Source organism: Rhinoraja longicauda, chromosome 44 (genome assembly GCF_053455715.1).
Source record: "Rhinoraja longicauda isolate Sanriku21f chromosome 44, sRhiLon1.1, whole genome shotgun sequence".
NCBI classification, from domain to species: domain Eukaryota; kingdom Metazoa; phylum Chordata; class Chondrichthyes; order Rajiformes; family Arhynchobatidae; genus Rhinoraja; species Rhinoraja longicauda.
Genome location: NC_135996.1, coordinates 7104418 through 7123500, shown reverse-complemented (window position 1 = coordinate 7123500; position 19083 = coordinate 7104418). Strand labels below are relative to the sequence as shown.

Genomic DNA, 19083 nt, shown 5'->3' with positions numbered 1-19083 from the left:
CCCAGCCAGCGGCCACGTGCTCCCGCTCCCCCAAGGGCCTGTTTCCATGCTGTATCTCTAAACTAAACTAAACACAGAGTGCTGGAGTAACTCAGCGGGTCGGGCAGCATCTCTGGAGAGCATGGATAGGTGACATTTCACAGAGTGCTGGAGTAACTCAACGGGTCAGACAGCATCTGTGGAGAACATGGATAGGTGACATTTCGGATCGGGACCCTTCTTCAGACTCAACATGGATAGATGTCCTATTCATGTTCTCCAGAAATGCTGCCCGACCCGCTAAGTTACTCCAGCACTCTGTGAAACGTCACCTATCCATGTTCTCCACAGATGCTGCCTGACCCGCTGAGTTACTCCAGCACTCTGTGAAACGTCACCTATCCATGTTCTCCACAGATGCTGCCCGACCCGCTGAGTTACTCCAGCACTCTGTGCCTTCTTGTGTAAACCAGCAGCTGCAGTTTCTTGTTTCTATACATGGAGAGATGACGTTTTGGATTAGTCTGAAGAAGGGTCTTGATGCGATGTTGGGGGAGTCCAGAACCAGGGGCCACACAGTCTCAGAATAAAGGGGAGGACATTTATAAACTGAGGTGAGAAGAAACTTTTTCACCCAGAGAGTTGTGAATGTGTGGAATTCTCTGCCACAGAGGGCAGTGGAGGCCAATTCACTGGATGGATTTAAAAGAGAGTTAGATAGAGCTCTAGGGGCTAGTGGAATCAAGGGATATGGGGAGAAGGCAGGCACGGGTTACTGATTGTGGATGATCAGCAATGATCACAGTGAATGGCGGTGCGTACAGTCTCGAAGAGCCAAATGGCCTCCTCCTGCACCTATTTTCTATGTTTCTATGAATGGCGGTGCGTACAGGCTTGAAGGGCCGAATGGCTTCCTCCTGCACCTATTTTCTATGTTTCTCTGTCGTAGCCGGGATGGAACCTGGGTCTCCGGCGCCGTGAGGCAGCAGCTCTACCCGCTGCGCCACCATGACGTGCCCGCTGGCTCTGATTCCGCCATCTTTGGTCGCGGGGAGTCACGAGTGAACCGCCGAAGCTGGAATCTTCAGCCGGGCGCAAAGTGCCGGAGAAACTTCCACAACACATCGACATTTCATTCACGCTGAAATCATCCACGCTCGAAGCCAAAGAGCGGAACTACATAATTATATCAAGATATTTAGCGAGGCAGTTTCGGAGGCGCCTTTGTTCCCCAGCGCCACAGGGCTGGGGATGGAGAGGCTGATTTGATATTCTGACGGCTTTCCTCGCGAATTCAATTAATTCCACTCCGAAGGGTAGGAATAAAACACCACAACATTCCCTCATCACGAGCGCCAATGAATAATCATCGCCTGTGAGAAAGCAATTTGCAAACGCTCCTCACATTCAAAGGGTTTTCTCTCTTATAATAAAAAAAGATATTAATACTTTCGTTTGGAGACACAGCGCGAGAACAGGCCCTTCGGCCCACCGAGTACGCACCGACCAGCGATCCCTGCACTATCCTACACACACCAGGGACAATTTTACATTTACACCGAAGCCAATTAACCTACGAATCTGCACGTCTTTGGAGTGCGGGAGGAAACCGATGATCCCGGGGAAAACGCACGCAGGTCACGGGGAGAACGTGCAAACTCCGTACAGACAGCACCCGTGGTCGGGATGGAACCCGGGTCTCCGGCGCTGTGAGGCAGCAGCTCTACCCGCTGCGTCACCAGATAAACAAAGATTTTAATACTTTGTTGTGAAAGAAAATAACGGCTTTACATAGCCCCTGTCACTTCCTCACAGAGTGATACAGCGTGGAAACAGGCCCTTTGGCCCAACTTGCCCACACCGACCAACATGCCCCATCTACACTAGTCCCACCTGCCCACACCGGCCAACATGCCCCATCTACACTAGTCCCACCCGCCCACACCGGCCAACATGCCCCATCTACACTAGTCCCACCTGCCCACACCAACCAACATGCCCCATCTACACTAGTCCACCCTGCCCACACCGGCCAACATGCCCCATCTACACTAGTCCCACCTGCCCACACCGGCCAACATGCCCCATCTACACTAGTCCCACCTGCCCTCACCGACCAACATGCCCCATCTACACTAGTCCCACCCGCCCACACCGGCCAACATGCCTCATCTACACTAGTCCCACCCGCCCACACCGGCCAACATGCCCCATCTACACTAGTCCCACCCGCCCACACCGACCAACATGCCCCATCTACACTAGTCCCACCCGCCCACACCGACCAACATGCCCCATCTACACTAGTCCCACCTGCCCACACCAGCCAACATGCCCCATCTACACTAGTCCCACCCGCCCACACCGGCCAACATGCCCCATCTACACTCGTCCCACCTGCCCACACCAACCAACATGCCCCATCTACACTAGTCCCCCCTGCCCACACCGGCCAACATGCCCCATCTACACTAGTCCCACCCGCCCACACCGGCCAACATGCCCCATCTACACTAGTCCCACCCGCCCACACCAACCAACATGCCCCATCTACACTAGTCCCCCCTGCCCACACCGGCCAACATGCCCCATCTACACTAGTCCCACCTGCCCACACCGGCCAACATGCCCTTTCTACACTAGTCCCACCTGCCCTCACCGACCAACATGCCCCATCTACACTAGTCCCACCCACCCACACCGGCCAACATGCCCCATCTACACTAGTCCCACCTTTGCCCACACCGGCCAACATGCCCCATCTACACTAGTCCCACCTTTGCCCACACCGGCCAACATGCCCCATCTACACTAGTCCCATCTGCCCGCGTTTGGCCCATATCCCTGCAAACCTGTCCTATCCACGCACCTGCCTAAATGTTTCTTAAATGGTATGATAGTCCCTGCCTCAACTACCTTCCTCAAATTAGGAGACCACAACTGCGCACAATACTCCAGGTGCGGTCTCACCAGGGCCCTGTACAACTGCAGTAGGACCTCCTTGCTCCTACACTCAAATCCTCTTGCTATCAATAGAGTAACCCGCACAGTAACACAAGGAATAAAGTTTAATCGTGTCGTGTCGTGTCGTGTTGCCCGCTGCAGGGACCGCCGTTGCCGATAGCTGATCGTGTTGTGGGTGGAGGGAAAAAACTGCAGGTGCTGGTACAAATCGAAGGTAGACACAAAATGCCGGAGTAACTCAGCGGGTCAGGCAGCATCTCGGGAGAGAAGGAATGGGTGACGTTTCGGGTCTCGGCCGTTCCTTCTCTCCCGAGATGCTGCCTGACCCGCTGAGTTACTCCAGCATTTTGTGTCTGCCATTGTGGTGGCGTGTGTGTGATTTGGCCAGTGTACGTGGGCAGGGGGGGGGGGTTAGCGTCTGTGGGGATCAAGGAGCAAGGCTCAAGTTACTGTCCACGCTTGATGGTTGGAAGCGGCTGCCGTGCCCACGAGACCCTCGGACAGCTGGTCACAGCCGTTACAAATATACCAGTGTGGGGATGCCTGTCTGCTCTCTCTCTCTCTCTGTTTCTCTCTCTCTCCCCCGCTCCCTCCATCTCTCCCCACTCTCTTTCCCCCTCACTCTCTCTCTCTCTCCCTCCCTCTCTCTCTGTCTCTGTGTGTGTGTCTCTCTCTCCCTCCCTCCCTCTCTCTCCCCCCTGTGTGTGTGTGTGTGTGTGTGTGTGTGTGTGTGTGTGTGTGTGTGTGTGTGTGTGTGTGTGTGTGTGTGTGTGTGTGTGTGTGTCTCTCTCTCTCTTTCTCCAGCTCAGTCTCTCCCCTCCCTCTCCCTCCCCCCTCTCTCTCTCCCTCCGTCTCTCTCTCTCCCTCTCTCTCTCCCTCCCCCCTCTCTCTCTCCCTCCGTCTCTCTCTCCCTCTCTCTCTCTTCCTCACCCCTTTCTCTCTGCCTCTCTCCCTCTCTGCCTCTCTCTCTCTCTGCCCCTCTCCCTCTGCCTCTCTTTCTCTGCTTCTCTCTCTCTACCTCTCTCTCTCTCTCTCTCTCTCTCTCTCTCTCTCTCTCTCTCTCTCTCTCTCTCTCTCTCTCTCTCTCTCTCTCTCTCTCTCTCTCTCTCTCTCCCTCTCTCTCTTCCTCACCCCTTTCTCTCTCTCTCTCTCTCTCTCTCCCTCCGTCTCTCCCTCCATCTCTCTCTCTCTCTCTCACTTTTTTAGATTTTTTTAGATTTACAGCGCAGAAACAGGCCCTTCGGCCCACCGGGTCGGCGCCGCCCAGCGATCCCCGCACACTAACACTATCCTACACCCACCAGGGACAATTGTTTAAAAACATTTTACCCAGTCAATTAACCTACATACCTGCACGTCTTTGGAGTGTGGGAGGAAACCGAAGATCTCGGAGAAAACCCACGCAGGTCACGGGGAGAACGTACAAACTCCGTACAGACGGCGCCCGAAGTCAGGATCGAACCTGAGTCTCCGGCGCTGCATTCGCTGTAAGGCGGCAACTCTACCGCTGCGCCACCGTGCCGCCAGTCTCTCTCCCCGCTCCCTCCGTCTCTCCCCTCTCTCTTTCCCCCTCACTCTCCCTCTCTCTCCCTCCCCCTCTCTCTCTCTCCCTCCCTCCCTCTCTCTCTGTCTCTGTGTGTGTATCTCTCTCTCTCTCTAACCGTCTCTCCCCTCTCTCCCTCCCCCCTCTCTCTCCCTCCGTCTCGCTCTCTCTCTCTTTCTCCCTCGCTCTCTTCCTCACCCCATTCTCTCTCTCTCTCTCCCTCCGTCTCTCCCTCCATCTGTCTCTCTCACTTTATCCCCTCTCTCCCCATCCCCTCTCGTTCTCTATCTCTCTCTCTCTCCCTCCCCGTCTTTCTCCCCCTCCTAATCTTTTTCTCTCCCTCCTCCCCCTCCCCCCCCTCTCTCTTTCTGGAGCACCCGGAGGAAACCCATGCGGTCACGGGGAGAACGTGCAAACTCCGTACAGACAGCACCCGCAGTCGGGATCTTAAACCCGGGTCTCTGGCGCTGTGAGGCAGCAGCTCTACCCGCTGCGCCACCGTGCGCACGACACAATCCCTCAGTCAGTCCTCGAACTCCACCGGTTCGTGTTCTCCAACATAGAACCTGACATTGCAATGGATTGTGGACGCAGCCCAGACCATCACGCACGCACAAACAAACAAACCTCCCTTCCATCGCCCCCATCTACACCTCACGCTGCCTCGGCAAGGCCAGCAGCATCATCAAGGACCAGTCTCACCCCCGGTCACTCCCTCTTCTCCCCTCTCCCATCGAGCTAGAGGTACCGAAGTGCGAAAACACTAGAGAGATTCAGGGGCAGTTTCATCCCGGCTGTTATCAGGCAACTGAACCGTCCTCTCACCAATTAGACAGCGGTCCTGACCTCCCATCTACCTCATTGGTGACCTTCGGACTATCCTTGATCGGACTTTGCTGGCTTAACCTTGCACTAAACGTTATTCCCTTTCTAGACACAAAAAGCTGGAGTAACTCAGCGGGTCGGGCAGCATCTGTGGAGAGAAGGAATGGGTGACGTTTCGGGTCGAGACCCTTCTTCAGACTGATGAGGTCAACCATTCCCTCTCTCCTCGATGCTGCCTGACCCGCTGAGTTACTCCAGCATTTTGTAATACCTTCGATTTGTACCAGCATCTGCAGTTATTTACCTACAGAGATGTATTGGATATATATGAGATACTAGACCAGGTGGACCCGTTGGGACCCAAACCACTCCTGCATTGGTGCAGCACCCTCTCCTCCCCCCTCCCCCTCTCCCCTCCCTCCTCCCCCCTCTTCCTCCCCTCCCCCCTTCCCCTTCCCCCACTCCATCACCGTCAACCCCCCCCTTATCCTCCCTCCTCCCCCCCTCCCTCCCTCCCCAAGAGATAGATTTAAACTTTAAAATGTGAATAACTTAAAAAATGTAACACCGATTTCAATGAAACTTCTTCCATTAGCACCAAAGGGACGATGGTGAGTAAGGTGGGCCTAAAATTGTCGCGCTATCGTGTACCGGTTTGGCTGTAGTTCAGGAACAAACAAACAAACAAACTTTTAGTCTATAGATGTTTGATCCCCCCAACATGGGGAACATTTTTCCTGCGTCTAGCCTGTCCAATCCTTTAAGAATTTTATGTGTTTCTACAAGATCCCCTCTCACCCTTCGAAATTCCCAGTGAATGTAAGCCCGGTCGACCCACCCTTTCATCATATGTCAGTCCCGCCATCCCGGGGATTAACCTGGTGAACCTACGCGATAAACTCACACGCGAGCTCCCGTGACAGGCAAGGCTCTGTGCTAAAAGTGGCTCACAGACAGAGTGGGTTACCAGGGCAGCTGCCTTGAAGGTCTGTCTGAAGTCAGACACAAAAAAGCCAGAGCAACTCAGCCGGTCAGACAGTACCTGTGCACTGTAGAAGGCTCGATTGTAATCATGTATAGTCTTTCCGCTGACTGGGTAGCGAGCAAGAAAAAGCTTTTCACTGTACCTCGGTACACGTGACAATAAGAGAAATGTACACTGAGACAGTATAGAGAGTCAGGCACAAGGTGCTGGCGTAACTCAGCGGGTCAGGCAGCATCTGTGGAGAACATGGATAGGTGACGTTTCACAGAGTGCCGGAGTAACTCAGCGGGTCAGGCAGCATCTGTGGAGAACATGGATAGGTGACGTTTCACAGAGTGCTGGAGTAACTCAGCGGGTCAGGCAGCATCTGTGGAAAGAAGGAATGGGTGATGTTTCGGGTCGAGACCCTTCTTCAGACTGATGTCAGGGGAGGGGGCGGGACAGAGATAGAATGTAGTCGGACTGGTGGGAGAACTGGGAAGGGAGAGGGGATGGAGAGAGAGAGAAAGCAAGGACTAGGTGAAGTTAGAGAAGTCAATGTTCATACTGCTGGGATGTAAACTGCCCAAATGAAATATGAGATGATGTTCCTCCAATTTGTGTCTGGCCTCACTCTGACCCCCCCCACCCCCCCTTGGCCAGAAACCAGAGACCATCAGCTGTCTGCAGGAAAGCCGGAGTTCCCTCTGGCTCCGAGACAACCTTCCAGAACCGTGCGGGGGAAAAGTTCCGCCAGCTTTAGTTTCAGTTCAGTTTAGTTTATTGTCCCTTAGGGTTGCCAACTGTCCCATATTGGCCCGGACACTGTAGGCCCGGACACTGTAGGCCCGGACACTGCAGGCCCGGACACTGTAGGCCCGGACACTGTAGGACCGGACACTGTAAGTCCCGGGCAGTGTAGGCCCGGACGATGTAGGCCCGGACGCTGTAGGCCCGGACGCTGTAGGCCCGGACACAGTAGGCCCGGACACTGTAGGCCCGGACACTGTAGGCCCGGACACTGTAGGCCCGGACGATGTAGGCCCGGACACTGTAGGCCCGGACACTGTAAGTCCCGGGCAGTGTAGGCCTGGACGATGTAGGCCCAGACACTGTCGGCCCGGACACTGTAGGCCCGGACACTGTAGGCCCGGACACTGTAAGTCCCGGGCAGTGTAGGCCCGGACGATGTAGGCCCGGACGCTGTAGGCCCGGACGCTGTAGGCCCGGACGCTGTTGGCCCGGACACAGTAGGCCCGGACACTGTAGGCCCGGACAGTGTAGGCCCGGACAGTGTAGGCCCGGACACTGTAGGCCTGTACACTGTAGGCCCGGACAGTGTAGGCCTGGAGGCCGTCTAACGGAGGTTGCGTAGCAACACACCTCCCGGCCCGGGCGGCCACTATTGGTGGAGCGGGAGCACGTGGCCGCTGGCTGGGTGAGGTCACGTGGGGCGCGGGGTGGTGACGTCACCTTGTTCCTTATTTGGGAGTGAGATAGTTAGCAACCCTATTGTCAGGTGTACTGAGGTACAGTGAAAAGCCTTCGTCGTGCGCTGACCAGGGTGGCACGGTGGTGCAGCGGTAGAGTTGCTGCCTCACAGCGCCGGTGACCCGGGTTCCATCCCGACTACGGGGGATGTCTGTACAGAGTTTTTACGTTCTCCCCGTGACCTGCGTCGACCAGTGATCCCAGCACAATAATACTATCCCACACACACACTAGGGACAATTTACACATACACCAAGCCAATTAGCCAACAAGCCTGCACGTCTTTGGAGTGTGGGAGGAAACCGAAGATCTCGGAGAAAACCCACGTGGGTCACGGGGAGAACGTACAAACTCCGTACAGACGGCGCCCGTGGTCGGGATGGAACCCGGGTCTCCGGCGCTGCAAGCGCTGTGAGGTGGCAACTCTACCGCTGCGCCACCGTGACCGCCCACTCATTCCAGGGATCGTCTCCGCTTGTAGCAGGACCTTCCCATGAATGGTGACTTATGAAGAATGGAGATGAGGAGGAATTTCTTTAGCCAGAGATAGACAGATTCGTGATTAGAACGGGACTCGAGGGCGATGGGGAGAAGGCAGGAAAGTGGGATTAGGAGGGAGAGATCAGCCATGATTGAATGGCGGAGTGGAATGTGCGTACAGTTTTGGTCTCCTAATCTGAGGAAAGACATTCTTGCCATAGAGGGAGAACAGAGAAGGTTCACCAGATTGATCCCTGGGATGGCAGGACTTTCATATGAAGAAAGACTGGATAGACTCGGCTTGTACTCGCTGGAATTTAGAAGATTGAGGGGGGATCTTATAGAAACTTACAAAATTCTTAAGGTGTTGGACAGGCTAGATGTGGGAAGATTGTTCCCGATGTTGGGGAAGTCCAGAACAAGGGGTCACAGTTTAAGGATAAGGGGGAAGTCTTTTAGGACCGAGATGAGAAGGTTTTTTTTCACACAAAGTGGTGAATCTGTGGAATTCTCTGCCACAGAAGGTAGTTGAGGCCAGTTCATTGGCTATATTTAAGAGGGAGTTAGATGTGGCCCTTGTGGCTAAAGGGATCAGGGGGTATGGAGAGAAGGCAGGTACGGGATACTGAGTTGGATGATCAGCCATGATCATATTGAATGGCGGTGCAGGCTCGAAGGGCAGAATGTTTCTCTGGACTCAATGGGCCAAAAGGCCTCATTCGACTCCTCCGACTTGAGAACCGCGGTACTATACTATACTAGAATCAACTATACTAAAATAGGCGCACTTGGTTTAGCTTGGCATCATGGCCAGCACAGACATTGTGGGCCGAAGGGCCTGTTCCTGAGCTGTACCGTTCTCTATTCCTTCTGACCTAAGACAATAGACAATAGGTGCAGGGGTAGGCCATTCGGTCCTTCGAGCCAGCACCGCCATTCACTGTGATTATGGCTGATCATCCACAATCAGTACCCCCGTTCCTGCCTTCTCCCCATATCCCTTGACTCCGTTAGCCCTAAGAGCTAAATCTAACTCTCTCTTGAAAGCATTCAGAGAATTGGCCTCCACTGCCTTCTGTGGCAGAGAATTCTGTGACAGATTCACAACTCTCTGGGTGAAAAAGTTCTTCCTCAATCCCCGTTCTAAATGGCCGACCCCTTATTCTCAAACTGTGGCCACTGGCTATGGACTCCCCCAACATCGGGAACCTGTTTCCTGTCCAATCCCTTAATAATCTTGCATGTTTCAATAAGATCCCCTCTCATCCTTCTAAATTCCAGTGTAAACAAGCCTAGTCGCTCCATTCTTTCAACATATGACAGTCCCGCCATCCCAGCGATTAACCTGGTGAACCTACGCTGCACGCCCTCAATAGCAAGAATGTCCTTCCTCAAATTTGGAGACCAAAACTGCACATAAAGACAGGATATGAAAGTGCAATGTCAGCAGATTTGCAAATTTGCAGATGATTCATTAGCAAATTTGCAGATGATACATTAGCAAATTTGCAGATGATACAAAGCTGGGTGGTAGTGTGAACTGTGAGGAAGATGCTATGAGGTTGCAGGGTGACTTGGACAGGTTGTGTGAGTGGGCGGATGCATGGCAGATGCAGTTTAATGTGGATAAGAGTGATGTTATCCACTTTGGTGGTAAGAATAGGAAGGCAGAGTATTATCTGAATGGTGTCAAGTTAGGAACAGGGGACGTACAACGAGATCTGGGTGTCCTAGTGCATCAGTCACTGAAAGGAAGCATGCAGGTACAGCAGGCAGTGAAGAAAGCCAATGGAATGTTGGCCTTCATAACAAGAGGAGTTGAGTATAGGAGCAAAGAGGTCCTTCTGCAGTTGTACAGGGCCCTAGTGAGACCGCACCTGGAGTACTGTGTGCAGTTTTGGTCTCCAAATTTGAGGAAGGATATTCTTGCTATTGAGGGCGTGCAGCGTAGGTTTACTAGGTTAATTCCAGGAATAGCGGGACTTTCATATGTTGAAAGACTGGAGCGACTAGGCTTGTATACACTGGAATTTAGAAGGATGAGAGGAGATCTTATCGCAACGTATAAGATTATTAAGGGGTTGGACACGTTAGAGGCAGGAAACATGTTCCCAATGTTGGGGAGTCCAGAACAAGGGGCCACAGTTTAAGAATAAGGGGTAGGCCATTTAGAACGGAGATGAGGAAAAACTTTTTCAGACAGAGAGTTGTGAATCTGTGGAATTCTCTGCCTCAGAAGGCAATGGAGGCCAATTCTCTGAATGCATTTAAAAGAGAGCTAGATAGAGCTCTTAAGGATAGTGGAGTCAGGGGGTATGGGGAGAAGGCAGGAACGGGGTACTGATTGAGAATGATCAGCCATGATCACATTGAATGGCGGTGCTGGCTCAAAGGGCCGAATGGCCTCCTCCTGCACCTATTGTCTATTGTCTATTGTCACATCAACCCAGTAAATTGGAACGGACTTACCATGATGCCCGTCAGTAGACACACTCCCTTCCCACAGTAGGTATTGGGGACCATATCTCCGTATCCAATGGATAGAAAAGTAATCGAGATTAGCCACATTGCTCCCAGAAAGTTGCTTGTGACATCTATCTTGTCATGGTACCTTGAGGTAGAAGGGAAAGAAGAGGGACAGAGTTACGGCAATCCCAACAACCACAAAACACCCCCTCTCCACATCCACTCTATCCACAGATTCACCACCCTCTGACCAAAGAAACTCCTCCTCATCTCCTTCCTAAAGGAACGTCCTTTAATTCTGAGGCTGTGACCTCTAGTCCTAGACTCTAGAGGTCTAGAGGCAGGGGGCGGCACGGTGGCGCAGCGGTAGAGTTGCTGCCTTACAGTGAATGCAGCGCCGGAGACTCAGGTTCGATCCTGACTGCAGGCGCCGTCTGTACGGAGTTTGTACGTTCTCCCTGTGACCAGCGTGGGTTTTCTCCGGGATCTTCGGTTTCCTCCCACACTCCAAAGACGTACAGGTGTGTAGGTTAATTGGCTGGGCAAATGTAATAAAAACCCAAAAAACAAAACAAATTGTCCCTAGTGGGTGTAGGATAGTGTTATGTGTGCGGGGATCGCTGTGTGGGATGGTGTGAGTGTGTGTGGATCGCTGTGTGGGACGGTGTGAGTGTGTGTGGGACGGTGTGAGTGTGCATTGATCGCTGTGTGGGACGGTGTGAGTGTGTGTGGGACGGTGTGAATGTGCGGGGATCGCTGTGTGAGACGGTGTTAGTGCCCGGTGCTCGCCGGTCGGCTCGGGCTCGCACGCACCTCTCGCACACGCGCACGGTCCAGGCGGCGATGGTCTCTGGTCAATGGTCCAAGGTATTAATGTAACAGTGTCCCTGGTGTGTGTGTGTGAGACTGTGTGTGTGTGTGTGTGTGTGTGTGTGTGATGGTGTGTGTGTCTGTGGATCGCTGTGTGGGACGGTGTGAGTGTGCATTGATCGCTGTCTGGGACGGTGTGAGTGTGCGGGGATCGCTGTGTGGGACGGTGTGAGTGTGTGTGGATCGCTGTGTGGGACGGTGTGAGTGTGCATTGATCGCCGTGTGGGACGGTGTGAGTGTGCATTGATCGCTGTGTGGGACGGTGTGAGTGTGTGGGGATCGCTGTGTGGGACGGTGTGAGTGTGTGTGTGTGGGACGGTGTGAGTGTGCGGGGATCGCTGTGTGGGACGGTGTGAGTGTGTGGGGATCGCTGCGTGGGACGGTGTGAGTGTGTGTGGGACGGTGTGAGTGTGTGTGGATCGCTGTGTGGGACGGTGTGAGTGTGTGTGTGTGGGACGGTGTGAGTGTGCGGGGATCGCTGTGTGGGATGGTGTGAGTGTGTGTGGATCGCTGTGTGGGACGGTGTGAGTGTGCGGGGATCGCTGTGTGGGATGGTGAGTGTGCGGGGACCGCTGTGTGGGACGGTGTGAGTGTGCATTGATCGCTGTGTGGGACTGTGTGAGTGTGCGGGGATCGCTGTGTGGGACGGTGTGAGTGTGCATTGATCGCTGTGTGGGACGGTGTGAGTGTGTGTGGATTGCTGTGTGGGATCGCTGTGTGGGATCACTGTGTGGGACGGTGTGAGTGTGCGGGGATCACTGTGTGGGACGGTGTGAGTGTATGTGGATCGCTGTGTGGGACGGTGTGAGTGTGCATTGATCGCTGTGGGGGACGGTGTGTGTGTGTGTGTGTGGGACGGTGTTAGTGTGTGTGGATCGCTGTGTGGGACGGTGTGAGTGTGCGGGGATCGCTGTGTGGGACGGTGTGAGTGTGCGGGGATCGCTGTGTGGGACGGTGTGAGTGTGTGTGGGACGGTGTGAGTGTGTGTGTGTGGGACGGTGTGAGTGTGTGTGTGTGGGACGGTGTGAGTGTGTGTGGATCGCTGTGTGGGACGGTGTGAGTGTGCGGGGATCGCTGTGTGGGACGGTGTGAGTGTGCGGGGATCGCTGTGTGGGACGGTGTGAGTGTGCATTGATCGCTGTGTGGGACGGTGCGAGTGCGTGGTGCTCGCCGGTCGGCGCGGGCTCGCACGCACCTCTCGCACACGCGCACGGTCCAGGCGGCGATGATCCACAGGGAGATGCTGAAGACCAAGAGCACGGTGCCGGGGCAGATGGTCATCAGGGTCTTCATGACGAAGCGGGTGTTGAAGTTGATCTTGTTGAGCGCGCCGATGCTACGGGACGAGGCGTCCGTGAAGAGCTTGCTGTGGAGCAGCATCACCCGGGCGATGAGGTAGAGACGCAGGAACATGGGGATGGAGAGGATGATGTCCACGTCCGCCCAGGTCTCTGACAGGGAGTAGTTGAAGGCCAGGCGCGCCTTCCAGTGGAATACGTAGTCTCCGGGCACCGGGTGGATGGCGCACACCACCATCTCCATGCTGATGAGGAAGATGCGCTCGTACGTCATGGCGATCCTCCAGTCGTCTGCCCCATTGTCTATCATGAAGAGCTGCAAGGGAAGACCAAGGGAGTGAAGAGTCAACAGACAACAGGTGCAGGAGTAGGCCGCGCTAGGGGCAGGAAACGCTGGAGGCAGCAAACATGTTCCCCGGTGTTGGGGGAGTCCAGAACCAGGGGCCAGCACCGCCACTCATCGTGATCACGGCTGATCATCCACAATCCGTACCCCGCTCCTGCCTTCTCCCCATCTCCCGTGACATCCATCTCGACCCGAAACGTCACCCATTCCTTCTCTCCCGAGATGCTGCCTGACCTGCTGAGTTACTCCAGCATTTTGTGAATAAATCGATTTGTACCAGCATCTGCAGTTATTTTCTTATATCCCTTGACTCTGCTATCTTTAAGAGCTCTATCTAACTCTCTCTAGAGAGTTAAGCATCCAGTGCATTGGCCTCCACTGCCTTCTGAGGCAGAGAATTGCACAGATTCACAACTCTCTGGGTGAAAAGGTTCTTCCTCATCTCCGTTCTAAATGGCCGACCCCTTATTCTTAAACTGAGTGACACCTGGTTCTGGACTCCCCCCAACATCGGGAACATGTTTCCTACCTCTAGTGTGTCCGATTCCTTAATCTATACACTAAAAATCTCGTTTGTTTGTTTGTTTGTTCCTGAACCACAACCTAAACGGTACACCGATAACGCGACAATTCCAGGCCCACCTTACTCACCGTCGTCCCTTTGGTGCTAATGGAAGAAGTTTCATTGAAATCGGCGTTATATTTTTAACGTTATTCGCATTTTAAAGTTCAATAGGGAGGGAGGGAGGGTGTTGGAGGGAGGGGGGGAGGAGGAGGGAGGATAAGGGGGGTTGAGTGGGGGGGAGGAAGGAGGGGGAGGAGGGAAGGGGGGCTGAGGGGGATGGAGTAGGGGGAAGGAGGGGAGGGGGGAGGAGGAGGAGGGAGGGGGGGGGTGAGGAGGGAGTGCAGGGGGAGGAAGGGGGGATGAGGGGAGGGGGTTAGGAGAGGGTGCTGCACCAAGCAGGAGAGGTTTGGGCCCAACAGGTCACTTGGTCTAGTAATCATATGTTTCAATAAGATTCCTCTCTAAATCAAGAAAAAAAGAACAAGATACAAAGCACTGGTGTAGTCGGGATGGAACCTGGGTCTCTGAGCCCGTGAGCAGCAACTCTACCAGTGCCCCACGTTATGAACAAAGATTTGATGAATGATGAATGAACGAATAAGTTTATTGGCCAAGTATGTACACATACAAGTATGTGCCTTGGTGCTCCGCTCGCAAGTAACAACACGAACATACAGTAAACAATTATGAAAAAAGCATAAAACCATTAAGAATGCAACATTTACGGTTTAAACATGCGAGCGAAATAAACCGGAGCAAACAAAAGAGACGACGGACTTTTGGTTATTGAGTACAGCGAGAAAAGCTGTTTTATGTCCGGCTGTGGCTGTTTGACAGCAGTTCTACCCGCTGCCCAACGCTACGAACAAAGATTTTAATACTTTGTGTGAAAGGAAAACAACTTGGCTTTACATAGCCCCTATCACATCCTCATAGAGTCAAACAGCATGGAAACAGGCCCCTTCGGCCCAAAACTTGCCCATGCCGGCCAACATGCCCCATTAACACTAGTCCCACCTGCCCGCGTTTGGCCCAGATCCCTCCAAAGATAGATAGCCATGATTGAATGGCGGAGTAGACTCGATGGGCCGAATGGCCTAATTCTACTCCTATCAGTTATGACCTTATGACCAAACCTGTCCTATCCCAGTTATCTGTCTAACTGTTTCTTAAACGTTGGATAGTCCCAGCCTCAACTACCTCATCTGGCAGCTTGTTCCATACACCCACCACCCTTTGTGTGAAAAAGTTACCCCTCAGATTCCTATTAAATCTTTTCCCCTTCACCTTAAACCTACATCATCTGGTCCTCGATTCACCTATTCTGGGCAATATTCCTCTCATGATTTTATACACCTCGATAAGATCTCCCTTCATCTTCCTGTGCTCCAGGGAATAGAGTCCCAGCCTGCTCTGGGGCCAAGAGACTCTGTGCGTTCTACCCGATCTGTTCCTCTTATGATCTTATACACATCTATAAGATCTCCCCCTCTTACTCCTGCGCTCCAGGCATAGAGTCCCAGCCTGATCAACCTCTCCCTGTAGCTCAAACCTTCTGGTCCTGGCAACATCCTCGTAAATCTTCTCTGTACCCTTTCCAGCTTGACGATATCTTTCCAATAACATGGTGCCCAGAACTGATCACAATACTCTACATGCGGCCCTCACCAAAACGTCTTATACAGCTGCAACATGACGTCCCAACGTCTATACTCAACACGGATATTGTGGGCCGAAGGGCCTGGTTGCTGTGGTGTGCGGTTCTGTGTTCTCTGTAGCTGGAATACACCATGTTTCCAGATGTTTGCTAAATCTTTCCAATGCACTAATTGCTCCACATCTGAAGTAATCTGGCGTCCCGACGCTGGACTGAACTTCAAACGTCAAGATATCCCGTCCGATTTGTAAGAAAGTGATGTAAACAAAAGATTAGACCAGCGTACAAAAAAACTTCATCGTTTTTTAAAATCTCTAAAAGAAGAAAAAAAACCCAGAAAATCCAGGAAAAACTCAGCAGGTCAGGCAGCATCTGCGGTTAGAGGGAAACATTGATGTCACAAAGAACTGCAGATGCTGGAATCTTGCCAAGAATGCAAAGTGCTGGAGGAACTTTAGAGTTGCTGCCTCACGGCGCCAGAGACCCGGGTTCGATCCTGACTACGGGCACTGTCTGTACGGAGTTTGCACGTTCTCCCCGCGACCTACGTGGGGTTTTCTCCGGGTGTGCTCCGGTTTCCTCCCACACTCCAAAGACTTGCAGGCTTTGCAGATTAAATTGGCTTGGTGCAAATGTAGATTGTCCCCGGTGCGTGAAGGTAGAGTTATGTGTGCGGGATCGCTGTTCGGCACGGACCGGTGGGCCGAAGGGCCTGTTTCTGCACAGTATCAGAGAGAGGGAGAGTGAAGGAGTGAGAGGGGGAGAACGAGAGAGGCGAGACCTGGAGAGTGAGAGATGGAGAGAGCAAGAGAGAGGGAGGGAGAAAGAGGGATGGAGAGAGAGGGACGGAGAGGGGTGAGAGAGGACGAGGGAGGGAAGAAACGAGAGAGGGTGAGACCTGGAGAGCGAGAGATGGAGAGAGCGAGAGAGAGGGAGGGAGAGGGAGGGATAGAGAGAGAGGGATGGAGTGAGAGAGAGAGAGAGAGGATAGAGGGAGGGATAGAGAGAGAGAGGGAGGGAGAGAGAGAGAGGGAGAGAGGGAGGGATAGAGAGGGAGGGATAGAGAGAGAGAGGGAGGGAGAGAGAGAGGGAGAGAGAGAGAGGGATGGAGAGAGGGATGGAGAGAGAGAGAGAGGGATAGAGTGGGAAGGATAGAGAGGGAGGGATAGAGAGGAGGGATAGAGAGGGAGAAGGGGAAAGAGAGGGAGAGAGAGGGAGAGGAGAGAGAGAGGGAGAGGGAGGGAGAGAGAGAGAGAGAGAGAGAGAGGGGTATGGAGAGAGGGATGGAGAGAGGGATGGAGAAAGAGGGAGGGATAGAGAGGGAGAAGGGGAGAGAGAGGAGAGAGAGAAGGAGAGAGAGAGAGAAAGGGATGGAGGGTAAGAGAGGGCGAGGGAGGGAGGGAAGGAGAGGGAGAGAGAGAGAGAGGGATGGAGAGAGTGATGGAGAAAGAGGGATGGAGAGAGAGAGAGAGAGGGGGAGAGAGGGAGAGAGAGAAGGAGAGAGAGAGAGAGAGAAAGGGATGGAGAGGGTAAGAGAGGGAGAGAGAGAGTGAGAGTGTGAGAGAGAGTGTGAGAGAGAGTGTGAGTAGAAGTGCTGCCCAAGTGTGGAGTGGCAACGAGTGCTGTTCACGTTGCCTTGGGAGACAACATCAAAGTCCAGGGACAGCTAATTGGTTTAGTGAGCAGGCAGCTGAGAGCCTCGTGTGACGAGCAGTGCGAGTCTCGCTCTCCCTCCTGCACACAACACTGCGGACGGCGATCTCCACAGCGTGGTCCGTCCGTCCGTCCGTCCCTCCGTCCCTCCGCCCGCGATCCTCCTCACGCCACGGGCCCCATTAACCCCGCCCTGCCCAAAGTCACCGAGGACGCGATGTGGCCCACAACCAGGGGTCACGGCGAGGAGGCAGAGAATGGGGTTAGGAGGGAGAGATGGCTCAGGCACGATTGAATGGTGGAGTGGACTTGATGGGGCCTGAATCTCTCCCTCTCAACCCCATTCTCCTGCCTTCTCCCCACATCCCCCGTACTAATCAAGAACCTGTCCCGCCGAGTTACTCCCAACATTGTGTGTCTATTGGAGGTATCATAGGAGCAGAATTAGGCCATTCGCCCGTCCAGTCTACTCCGCCATTCAATCATGGCTGATCTATCTCTCCCTCCCAACCCCACTCTCCTGCCTTCTCCCCACAACCCCTGACACCCGTACTAATCAATAATCTATCTGTCTCTGCCTTAAAAATACCCATCGACTTGTGGCCTCCACAGCCGTCTGCGGCAACGACTCTCCACAGATTCACCACCCTCTGGCTAAACAAATTCCTCCTCATCTGCCTTCCTAAAGGAACGTCCTTTAATACTGAGGCTGTGCCCTCTGGTCCTAGACTCTCCCACTAGTGGAAACATCCTCTCCACACCCACCCTATCCAGGCCGCTCATTATTCGGTACGTTTCAATGAGGACCTCCCTCGTCCTTCTAAACTCCAGCGAGTACAGGCCCAGTGCCTGTCGTACGTTTGATTGTGTTATGAAGGGGGAAGAAGCTGCCTGGTCTGAACTAGGGTTGATTTTGTCCGCCCCGAAACGACTGCCTGACCCACTGAGTTACTCCAGCATTTCGTGTCCATCTTGATTTTGTTTGAAGTGTGATCTTGGGAACCTGCCAGAGTTGCCAGCCGTTTCCCGCGATCTTTCCAAGAGATTGTGTCCGGACCGCTGAGAGGAAAGACTCTTGTCTTGCTGTTGTCAACGGTGACGACTGTAATCTCGTCATGGTGTCAGTTCCCACGGGGTCCCCTGGCAGCAAAAGTCTGAAGATGGGTCTTGACCCAAAACGACACTCATTGTTTCTCTCCACAGATGCTGCCTGACCCGCTGAGTTACTCCAGCACTCTGTAAAACGTCACCTATCCATGTTCCCCACAGATGCTGCCTGACCCGCTGAGTTACTCCAGCACTCTGTAAAACGTCACCTATCCATGTTCCCCACAGATGCTGCCTGACCCGCTGAGATACTCAGCACTTTGTGTGTTTTGTTTGTGAAGCTGCATCTGCAGTTCCTTGTTCTCAGAATTTGATGTTATGTTTTGGTACAAGCATTCTTCCCCCCCTCCCCCTCTCCTCCTCCCCCTCTCCCCCACTTCACCCCCTCCCTCCTAACCCCCTCCCCCTCTTTTCCCCCCTCATTGTCTCACTCTCTCCTCCTCACCCCTCTCACCCTTCTCTCCCTCCCACCACAAGCAGTCTGAAGAAGGGTCCTGACTTGAAACGTCACTTATCCACGTTCTCCACAGATGCTGCCTGACCCGCTGAGTTACTCCAGCACTCTGTGAAACGTCACCTATCCCATGTTCTCCACAGATGCTGCCTGACCCGCTAAGTTACTCCAGCACTCTGTGAAACGTCATCTATCATGTTCTCCACAGATGCTGCCTGACCCGCTGAGTTACTCCAGCACTCTGTGAAACGTCACCTATCCCATGTTCTCCACAGATGCTGCCTGACCCGCTGAGTTACTCCAGCACTCTGTGAAACGTCATCTATCCATGTTCTCCACAGATGCTGCCTGACCCGCTGAGTTACTCCAGCACTCTGTGAAACGTCACCTATCCCATGTTCCTCCACAGATGCTGCCTGAC

The 19083-nt window shown here is 53.5% G+C and overlaps 1 protein-coding gene across 1 annotated transcript in view; it reads right to left on the bottom strand.

The window, feature by feature from the left end:
• The window catches only part of LOC144612402 (small conductance calcium-activated potassium channel protein 2-like), a 75512-nt gene that overhangs the window by 26597 nt on the left and 29832 nt on the right, over positions 1–19083 (bottom strand). The window contains 2 exon segments of the mRNA XM_078432010.1: positions 10716–10857; positions 12778–13196. Coding sequence (XP_078288136.1) covers positions 10716–10857; positions 12778–13196 — 561 coding nt within the window.